Source organism: Phymastichus coffea, unplaced genomic scaffold (genome assembly GCF_024137745.1).
Source record: "Phymastichus coffea isolate CEN01 unplaced genomic scaffold, Cenicafe_Pcof_1.1 PCOF00083, whole genome shotgun sequence".
Classification (NCBI taxonomy): domain Eukaryota; kingdom Metazoa; phylum Arthropoda; class Insecta; order Hymenoptera; family Eulophidae; genus Phymastichus; species Phymastichus coffea.
Window position 1 is genome coordinate 1,187,431 of NW_026706894.1, and position 11,015 is coordinate 1,198,445.

Sequence of the window (11,015 nt, forward strand, 5' to 3'; positions counted from 1 at the left end):
CCTTTCGGCCTCTCATTTATATCTTGCATTTTTATGATAATAACTAATTGGATTGCAGAGATCCTTCGTTGTAAAAGTGATTGTCCTTCTAGGCAATTTTATTCTGGCCTCTCAAAAGAAAGCCAAATAGATATCTCAAATTCCTGAGATTCTTAAATTTTTTTAATAACTGGGTTAGCAAATCAAAACGCAAAAATTCATTTTAAAACCATGTTAAGATATCGAATTTCTCGGGCTCATTAGAACATCTGTTTGAATTTGATACGTTTGCCGAAAAAAGTAGCGTTTTAGAATAAAAATTTCGAAGATGTTACAAGAGAGTTTTCCTGGAAAAGAGTTATATAATCAAAAAACTATATAAAGTGCGTTGGGAAGCCTAAATTTTGCAGCTAACTTAGCTATCCATGAATATTGTTTTCACTGCCGTAATTTACAACGATTCCACAAAAAATTTCGTGAAATAAAACGAGAAAAGCATGCCGTTCAACCTCTTGTAATTGCAGAGCTTCGTTTGTGGAAAGATACGGTATTTTCCACAACTCAATTACAAAAGAGCCTGGTTATTAATCTTTTTATAGCGGATTCTGTAGACCCAAATTGGGGAGCTCGATTAAACAGAAACCAACATTTGTTGGGATCTTGAACAACAATGCAGAAATCATGGCACTCAAACAAGGAGTTAATGTTTCCAGTTTATGTAAAAATAAGAGGATTTCATTGAGATCTTCAAAATGTTCATATTCTCGTATCGTTGAACAACCATATACCTGTTGTTTATTTTAATAAAGAAGGCGGCACTCATTCGATGGAATTTCTCGATCATACAAAATCCTCAAGATAGTCGATTTACTGAACGTGACTTTGACATAAGGTAAGTTGGGGGAATATGCCAGTGCGGGAAATATGCCACTTTGCTATATCTCCTATAATTATAAGTAGATATCGACAGGAGTAAGATTGAAGTATTTATTATGTATAGTTGACCATGCTGCGTAAATACTACAGTATACTGACGTAGTTTTCAGTTGCTTTCTAGACACAGTTGGATAAACTTGGTGAAAATCTAAAATTTTCTGTAACTTTAATGCTTATTTTCTATCGTATTTATACGTTTTTCTTAAAACGAGTTTTTGTGTATTGCGTAGAATTAAAAACTTTGAATTTTGGAAAATGTGTTTTTGTGTAATTTAAACTAACGAAGAGATTATTTTATGGCCTTACTATGGTTTAAAGAATGATCGCATTACTTTCAGACAATCAGACTGAAAATTAGGAATAGATTTTAATAAATGGCTACATCCTATTAATTTTTTAAATATTAACTTAGACAATTAAAGTGAATAAAGAACAGATTCTGTATAAAAAATTTCCTCTATTTGTTTCAATTACGGATAAAAAGGAAGCATTGTTATAGAAAATTGGATTCGTTATGTTCTTAAAGGTGCGAATATAAATGCTTCTCCGATTAATATTCGATCAACAGTTGCATGTCGCGTCCAGTTAAATAATATCACATTACAGGATATTTTGGAGCATGGATATTGGACTTATGTGGAAACTTCGCAGTCGTTATTGCAAGGAAGTTCAACGTGATAATGGAAGCTTTTCTAATTTACTTTCAAGTAATTTTAAATAAGTTTAATACTTTCTAATTTTGTCATTTAGTTTGTTAATAAAATTCGAATACTGTTAATACTGAAGAGTTTCATTGACTAGATATCAATTATTTCATTTTATTTGTAATACAGCATTGAATATTATCCCGCGAACAACAAACACGTCGCATAAGGATGCCGCATACCCGGTCTACAGCATATAACATTAGTGCTTTGTACTATAATAAAACATGTATTATATGTGCAGCCGGTACACCGCATCCTGGTAATTATCTGAGTGAATGTAAGATGACTATGAAGTAAGACGCATTCGCTGAGCGATGACGTTCTACTGGATTCTAAAACAAACAACTATCAAAGTGGAAAATTAAGGAAAAAGATTTAAGATTAGTGCGGAAAATTTAATAGCTTCTTTCATAAGAATACCGTGTATCGACTCTACATATAATACGTGTTTTATTATAGTACAAAACACTAATCATAATGATGATAAAATGAATATATACGTTTCATCATTCATATAATTATAAAAACTTTTTTTATGCGTATGAAATTTTTATTATATAACTTAAAGTGAGTAGTATTCAAAATCTTAAAAGTGTACAATGCAAAAAATTGTTCCAAGTATCGGAATTAATACATTTTCAAACACATTTGCGACATTCGATTTTGATTGCGATTCAACAATTCAAAACATTAAAAATCAGAAGAAATCTTAGATCATGTAGTCGCTGTCGCCCTCTGGCGTGTACAACCTGAACACAGCGCATGGTCATCACTATCTTTCTCTCTCTCCTTCACTCTATCTCTCATTTCACTCGACTCTCGACTCTCGAATATCGCGCGGCTGTTCAGTGCGCACACATTAACATTATCTTTACAGGAGTGCTTATCAGTGTGCGTGCATCGCCGCGCCGGAGAAATATAGATGGAACGGGTAGCAGCGGCGGTGGCAACGGCGGCAGTAGTCCCTTCGCGCACACATACGTGTCAGCTGCAGCAGTGAGAGCTGGCGAGACGCAGGCGCGGCGTGTGCGCTTTCTGGCCACAGAAGTTGTTGTAACAACGTTAGCAAGAAGGAGCGATAACAACGTACGTTGACGTCGGCGGCCTCGTCTGGGCCACCAAGCTTGCGAACACTACCGTGTACTAGTTGGTTTTCCGTTAGTGTTTCAAGCCAGTTGATCGTTTTGACGAGGATGGAGATGAGCGGCCAAGCGCTGGTAACACTTGGACTAGCCCGGATCAGCAGGTTCGTAGCGTACGAGACTAAAAACCCGATATAACCTTTAAGTCGCCTGGCGTCCGTGTAAACCACCTGCATGTATGTCGCGTTGTGTCGAGCGTGCAGTACTTGAGCCCAACCCTACATCGAAGCCTTAGCAGAGTCGAGTGCGAGCTACTTGGAACCAAGTCACTCGTCACCTCGTCTCTCATTCGCTTAGCTTCTTGTATTGTGTACACAGTTAATTCGCTGAGACGAGAGAGCAGCCGAGTCAGGTGTGTGAGTGCGTAACCCACTTTCCCGGAGCATCCGTGATCCAGAGAGAGAGAGAGAGAGAGAGAGAGAGAGAGAGAGAGAGAGAGAGAGAGAAGAGAGAGAGAAGAGAGAGAGAGAGAGTATGAGAGAGAGACAGAGAAAGAGCGCGGACACGTGTACTCTCTTATATGCCGAAAGCCATATGGATTTGTCGACATATCTCGGGTTTTTTCTCCTCTGCCGAACCGCGACCTTCTGATACTTATCGCGTTCTTATCCGCGGCAGTATTGTTATTTCCACGGTTTCATCTCCGCGAACGAACGAACGTGCGCGTAGGTATGCATCGACTGTTGTTTTATACTTGTGCTCGGATAACTGTTTGACTCGTTTTCTTGCCAGAGCGATATTCGAGTAGCGTCTTATCTGCGTTATCATTATGATTAGAGAAATTGACAGGTAATCGAGTGTTTACGTAATGAGTCGTGACTAGGTCACCAAGCAGGGAGCGAACACAATGATTCCACTGAAACGATGCAGTTGGGTTAAGCATCCTCGTAAAAGCTCGGCCGTTCTTGTATTATCAGAGCGATTTTCGTGCGCCGAGCGGCAGCCGCGCGTGCAAAAATGAACGCGCGAAAATCGCGGCACGCGCACGTACGAAGATTGCTTGTGGCGCGTCGCGTGATAAGCGCACACGAGTCGTTTACGCGTCTTATCTAAATTGAGGTTCTAGCACCGGAGCAACGCGGCGTTGCAATCGGAAATCCGGAAAAGGCACTTTTCAACGAGCGCGCCAGTTGACAGCCGCGCTAATTCGATTAGCCGGTCAGCGCGATAAAAGTTATTTCGCGCCTCGTCCGGACGATCGCTGCTATTGGTGCTGTTGCTGCCGCTGGCGCTCGGATCAATCGCTGGGGGCGCCTCGGTATGCCCGCCGCGAAAGGGGATACAGAGGCCTCGCGCGCGAGGCAGCTGCTCGAGTTACCGCGGATCGCCGGCGGCTCGAGATGCTCGCCTGCGAACGGAGACGACTTGGCGCCGCGGCCGTTTACGAGGGCGACGCTCGCGTCGTCACGCGGCGATGAAAAGCGCGCTGCGAGAGCCAGCGGCGTTTCTGCCGATTGATCCAGTTTTCGGTGGCGTTCACGGTTCGTCGGGCAACTTGGCTCTCCCGCGGCCGCGCGCCGACCAGCACTCGACAAGCTAATTTCGCAACCGATAATCGAAGTATTAATAGCTTGCGTCAACGTCGAGCGTCGCGAGTATGGCTATCGATGCCGGCTCGTCGCTGCTTTCGCGGGAACGCCCTGGCGCAAATTTTTCACCTTTCAGCGTCCCTCGGCGAATAAAAAGGAAGAAGAGAAAAATGAACGCTGCCGAGTTGAGAGGCAGAGCAGCGCGGAGCTATTCCTCAAAAGCCGCCAAGATGAAGTTGTCTTTGGGCGCGTGTGGCTTGAATGAAGTGTGCGAGACTTGTATGGGAAGCACTCGCGAGGCGGGCAGCTCTCTTGCGATAATCTCGCGCGGAACGTTTCTCAACGCTTTCACTGCGCCGCTGTCGGAGTAGGGGCGGACGGAAGAAAAAGTGACCGGCGGTCTTTCCGCGACCCGAGCAGCCCAGCCGGAAAATGAGAGCGAAGATGCATAAGCATTTGTCTTCGCGGACACTTTAGATACGTACTAAATTTCATTTCACGCTCACTGAAACCGCCAGAGCAAACAACCACCATAAAAAAGCAAATCTACTCTTTAAAGTGACGATCGCTTCTTCAATGTGAGCCTGCTCTACTGTTTTGCTCGCGCGAATTGGTCGTAATATTAGTTGTAATACTCTGCGAAAACGGTCGACGCGCGCCGATTTAAGAGATTTCGTGCCAGTGTGACGGCAAATCTATTATCATCTTTATGCATACGCGTACGTTCAGACTTTAATATTTAAATGTTGCACGTCTTCGTCAGTCTTGATTTGAACTGCTCTCGAAGCGCGGATCCTTTCGTTGTCGTTCTTATCCTATTCCCTTTTTCTTGGCGACCAAATCGGGCAGGCTACTTTATTTTCAATTGTCCCTGTTTGGTCATTTCAAAGATATCTCAAATTACTGTCCACCTGCAATCATTCCGCTTCCGAGGGCTCGCTCAGTTTTGCGGATAATCCTCGTGTAATAAAAAGTTGCAATTAAAAAAAAAAAAGTTGACGTCTCCTACATTCGATTCCGCTCGGATGTTCTTCGCAAAGAGAAAGTTGATACAGAATTTCGCAGATCAAGTGCTCTCGGCTCTGACGTTTCCGTCGTTTGAAAAAGGAAAAAAAGAAAGAGGCAATCTGTAAATCAGTAGACAGATCTAATTAATATGCCTTCGTGTACGTTGATTTATTTGCTATAATGCGTAACGATATCCGATTACGCGCAGTGTCGAAATATCATTTGGCGGATTATTACCTCATAGGTGAAATCTCGCTTGAAAAGATCTACGAGAAAATGAAATCACAATGTAATGGGATACCTACATTCGTTCGCCACGTCATTTCGACTGGCGAGTTTTATTTTAGTAAAAATCTTTCGCAATGCGCGCGCACGGTATCATCTTTTGACGGATTTTACGAATGACAAAATCGCATTCCCTCCCCTGTCGAAATATCTCATAAAATCGGTCCTTTCGAAAATGCCGAAGATGCTTCATTAATAACTAATAAACGCGGCGCACGCGGTCCAGTCGAAAGCAGTTCAGCGAGCCGCATGCGAGCCAGACAGCAACGTGGGCGCGCGTTCATCCGCCTCGTGTTTTATTTACGCAACAAACGCGCATAGTGGAAGAAGTGTCGCGCTCGTGGGAAGAAACAAGTCCGTAAACAATGCAACGATTCGGTTGGTCGGTTTTTCGCGCGCGCAACAATCGAACCCCAATTAACGAAGGAGGACGTTGCGTGCTCAAAGCATCAAATGCCGCATGGCAAAACTTGTCTCGCCGATGTCTATCGTCGTGCGAACTATATGTGACATCATCGCACGAAGATGCAGTCGCTCGCTTATCTTCTTGCGTAGCATATGCACTCAAGGACACTTTCGATTTTAGAAAGGAACATTTCTCGGGGATTCTTCGCCTTCTGCGAAATTGTCGCGTTACCGGCAATTTAACCGGCTTCCATCGATGCCCATGTATGCCGTTATTGTTCTCATCTTGCTAGCGTTGCAAATAGATTGCGGATCGTTGTACCGAAACAATGAACAATTAGAAAGTTTTCTTTGTAATTATCTTCGGCAAACACGCAACTCGGTCGTTAAAGTGCAGCAGCGTCAAAGAAACGCAAATGACCGACCAATCGGGAGGTTAATTTATCGGACTTTTCCAGTGCGACAAGTGTCGATAATGAAGGATGCATTTATTCATCCGAAACGTTTCCATCGCAACCACGTGAATCGCTTTCTTTTATCGACACAGTACTTTCCATTCAAGAAGCAGAAACGACGCGACGTGAATCGGCCGTCGTTCTTTAGCTTCTTTTTTTTTTTTTTTTTTTTTTATCGATTCCGTTGGAATGCTGCCAAAAAGTTTTAAAGAACACGCAGACTGCCAGACGACGATCGCCATTGCATGGCCATTTTTCCTTTCTATCCGAAAATAGCCACGACACACTTTTTTCCCTTTAAAAAACAAAAGAAAGAAAACAATCGATTCGCTATGTCGAGCTGTATCAAAAAACATTCTCAAAGGAACTAATTCGAAGAAACGTGACACTGCCGATTATATTCCGAGGCAGAGAGAGAGAGAAAATGAGCGCGACAAGCATTATACGGAGTGGCACAAAGGAATAAGAGCATTGTGCGAGAAATTCAAAGAAACGTTAATTGAATTTGAATCGTGGCATCGCGCGCACATGCAGGGATTCGAGCGGAGCGTAGCAAGGTACATTGGCTAATCTCTAGAGGGTTGCCACAGCTGCAAAAGCTGCTATGGAAATTGAAATCCAGGCGAGGTTTGGACGCGCGCTACGCGAGCGGAAGGGAGTCCTGCGCGAAACTCACCGAGGCGAGTCATTTGGTTATGGTCGCGCATGCAAGAACACAGTGCGTTTTGCCGTCATTCGCGTTTTATACGGCGTGAGAACGACCCGAAGACCCGTGGCGTACGGCGCGCGATGTTTTTTCGCGCGCAAACGAGCTCGTTAAAGTGTAATTGAAGATTCCAGGTCGCGCCCGTACGTTACATTGGCATTTGCAGGACAGCGAAGACCTACGCAGCCGCGAGAGCGCTTTCTTATCAGGCTGCGAATTCAAATCGAGCTGCTTGTAATTTCCTCTGTTGCGTGTCGAGAACGCGCGAATCTACCACACGCCCAATTCGTTGAGTTTCGTAAGTGGGGTTGCATCAAAATTAACGGAGCCTACTTGAGCAAAAGTTGCTTCTTTATTGCCATTGTCATCCGTGCCTTTGTCCCGACGAGTAAGTAATAAAATCCGCAAAGCCGATGCGGGAAATCGAATGGAGAATGATCGAGCCGTGCTGATTAGGGGCTGTGCCTGCACAACGCGCTCGCACCTCGACGCCACACTGCGAGCATCGGAAACCAATGATATCTCATTTGCCATGCACGAGCGATGCAAATCTTTTCTACAATGTCGTTGTGTCTTTTTCATCCACGAGGTTATTGCATTGTGGCTAATTATCTTTCGGAGCACACAGACGTTAAGAAGAAATATCTTCGACGAATCGATTCCATGAATACGATTGCACCTCGAGCGATCAATTACCTAATTACCCGGGAGACATCAATCCATTGCGCCGTTTACAAGTTTAACGAATCTTGGTGTAAATGCAAATGGCTTAATAACGTTCGACTAATCAGATCTTTTTTATCTGGGACCGCGAGATAATACCATTACGTATATTGATTCATCGCGGGACAAAGTTTCTGGGAAATTAATTAGCCTCGCGTTTTTATACTTTCGTCTCTCTGTCAGTTTGCACAAATTGTGCACGCGCGGCAGCAGCAAAATCTCGCAAAGTCGCGACGCGCAACCGAATTTCCGACGCGCCAGCAGCGAGACGAGGTTTTCATTTGTTTATTAGGCGTCGTAAAACAAAAGGAAAAAAGAAGAAAAAAAAACGACACACAACAGAGTTGGTTCCGCGCAGCGCCATCAGTAGTGCTAGTCAGCCATTGTAATCAAAAGAGTAATTAATGCAAAAACATTGTTACAACCTCGCTCTTTTGTGGCGGCTTCGACTTGCTGCCGCCGCCGCCGCTGCTACTACGCGCGCGCTCATCGTCAACATTGTAATGAAATCGCGCAAAAATAAAAGGAGGAAGGATAAGTTTGTTTATTCGAGCGTTTAGTAGAAGCAGAACAATAAGCGCTCGCGCCTATCATCAATTGCTCTTGCGAAATAATAAACGATTCGAAGGAGAAAGTTTTGCCTATTGTACCGGCAGCGTAGTCTTTTGAAATAATAAAAAAACAATATATAATATCGCGAACTGAAAAAAAGGAAAAGAGTCAGTTCACGTTCTTCGCTGCCACGCGACGGCTGTGGTGCCAGCAGCTGTCGCCCGTATACTGCAGTCAGTCTACGGGCTCTAGCTTTTTCAGTGAAATCGGATCGAAGTTTTCGCCAAATAAAAATAAAAAAAAAAACTCGCGTACGCATTTCTGGTCGCTCACCTGCTCCGTTCGATATTTCTCGGGCGCTGCAAATGAAATTTTGGTGACACGGTTCCTTCGCAGTCTCGGTGTGGAACGCTACAAGCTCGGCTATATACGTATATATGTGTGTATATATATATTGGTTGAAAAAAGGCGATATCGTTCTTCACCGGGAACTGACGTTTTTGACTGGAAATAAATAGAATTTAGCGGACACGCCTCGTGCAACGCTGGATATCTGCGCCGGGGAGATTTTTAAAAACAAGCCCACTTCCGAATGGTTTCGCTAACTGTAAAGCGTTTACGTTTCCGCTGGAACGTAATCGTGCCGCGGCAATAAAGCAGGCGCTCGGTCGAACGCAATCGCAAGGTAGAAGCGCTAATCTAGTTGAATCGGACTGACGCAGGTGCTGATAACGGTACGCTGTTGAAGCTCGGCTGGTTGGCTCGGCTCGCGGCATGCCAAGATGTTCCGCTCCAAGATCCGCATCCACACGTGCCAGGTGATTCTACTCACCTCGCTAGTATGGTTCCTCGTGGACGTGATGGTGCTGATGTTCTACTCGGACTGCATCAACGGCTCCGGGTGGAACTGCCAGCCTACTGACAAACCGAGCGTCGGTCAGCAACAGCAGCAGCAGCAGCAGCAGCAGCAGCAGCAGGAGGAACCATTGGCGAGCTTCGATCGACACAGCGAAGTGGCGCACCAGGGAGCTCTCGTCAAGGATGACAGCAACGACGTCGACGCCGGCGCGAAGACTTACGCGCCGACTCAATTGAAATTATGGAGACCCGCGAGAATGGTGAAGGAGAACAAGGGCAGTCCCGGCGAGATGGGCAAAGCCGTGCACATCCCAACCGAGCAGGAGGCGATGCAGCAAGAGCTGTTCAAGCTCAATCAGTTCAACCTGATGGCCAGCGACATGATATCGCTGAATCGCTCGCTCAAGGACGTGCGGCTCAGTGGCTGCAAAAGCAAGAAGCACCCGAAGATGCTGCCCGATACCAGCATCGTCATCGTTTTCCACAACGAGGCTTGGAGCACGCTCCTGAGGACCGTGTGGTCCGTCATCAACCGGTCGCCGAGGGCGCTGCTCAAGGAGATCATCCTCGTGGACGACGCCAGCGAGCGAGGTAGGCTCTCCTCCGGCCGTACCTCGAGAGATCGATCGAGTTGGCGAAACGGTTATGGCTTTTTTTCTCGCGAGAAACTCGACTCGCACGCGAAACCGTGAACATTCAATGGGAGTTTACGGGCTCGTTTGGAGCGCGCAATAAAGAACACTGAGCGCCGCTCTTCCTGCCGTACCGTTGTAACGAGCCGCGCAATTAACGTGTACTTTGCAGAGCACTTGAAGCAAGAGCTGGAGGACTACGTGGAAACGCTGCCGGTGCCGACGTACGTGTATCGGACGGAGAAGCGCTCGGGACTGATAAGGGCGCGTCTGCTGGGGGCCAAGCACGTCAAGGGCCAAGTAATCACTTTCTTGGACGCCCATTGTGAGTGCACCGAGGGCTGGCTGGAACCATTGTTGGCCCGAATAGCCAACGACAGGAAGACCGTCGTTTGTCCCATTATCGACGTCATCAGCGACGACACCTTCGAATACATCACGGCCAGCGACATGACCTGGGGCGGCTTCAACTGGAAACTCAACTTTAGATGGTAATTTTGCGGACGGTGGTAACTCTGAGCGTTGGTCTTAGCCGACGGATGATCAAGTGCGCTTTCTAATCTTCAGGTACAGGGTAGCCCAAAGAGAAATGGACAGGCGAGGAGGCGACCGAACGGCGCCCCTCCGAACACCGACGATGGCGGGTGGTTTATTCTCCATCGACAAAGAATATTTCTACGAACTGGGAGCTTACGACGAGGGTATGGACATCTGGGGCGGAGAGAATCTCGAGATGAGCTTCAGGGTAAGCGATCGTTAGTCGACCTTCCCGACGTACCAATACGGCATTCATTTGTCATTGCGGTTAACTCGAGTGTTTTCAGCCATCGCCAGTTCTTGTTCGCCAAACCATTCAGTCATAACAACGATTCCTACGTGCACGTTATAAATTTGATTGAGTTGCTTCGTAGGTGTGGCAGTGCGGCGGTATCCTTGAAATCAGTCCATGTTCGCACGTGGGTCACGTGTTCCGTGACAAGAGTCCGTACACGTTCCCGGGCGGTGTCAGCAAGATCGTCCTGCACAATGCTGCCAGAGTCGCCGAGGTCTGGATGGATGAGTGGAGAGACTTTTACTATGCCATGAATCCAGGTTAGA

General features: G+C 45.9%; 1 protein-coding gene across 2 annotated transcripts; it reads left to right on the forward strand.

The window, feature by feature from the left end:
• Positions 1-2,410: 2,410 nt before the first annotated feature.
• Positions 2,411-11,014, forward strand: LOC131668730 (polypeptide N-acetylgalactosaminyltransferase 5). Of its 2 annotated transcripts, XM_058943130.1 has the most exons (6): positions 2,411-2,708; positions 2,785-2,868; positions 9,150-9,876; positions 10,090-10,408; positions 10,485-10,662; positions 10,829-11,014. In XM_058943130.1, exons 3-6 carry the CDS (start codon positions 9,210-9,212, stop codon positions 11,012-11,014), a joined length of 1,350 nt encoding a protein of 449 aa, XP_058799113.1. In that variant the 5' UTR covers positions 2,411-2,708; positions 2,785-2,868; positions 9,150-9,209. The 2 variants fall into 2 exon arrangements, with proteins under 2 accessions (XP_058799113.1, XP_058799112.1); XM_058943129.1 differs by having other exon boundaries at positions 2,411-2,868.
• The last annotated feature ends 1 nt before the right edge of the window (position 11,015 follows it).

Bases quoted from the DNA above. Each gene is read 5' to 3' on its own strand.
- LOC131668730 (XM_058943129.1), top strand. From the start codon at position 9,210: ATGTTCCGCTCCAAGATCCGCATCCACACGTGCCAGGTGATTCTACTC. The intron at 9,877-10,089 runs GTAGGCTCTCCT...TGTACTTTGCAG, and splicing joins GGACGACGCCAGCGAGCGAG to AGCACTTGAAGCAAGAGCTG. The intron at 10,409-10,484 runs GTAATTTTGCGG...TCTAATCTTCAG, and splicing joins TGGAAACTCAACTTTAGATG to GTACAGGGTAGCCCAAAGAG.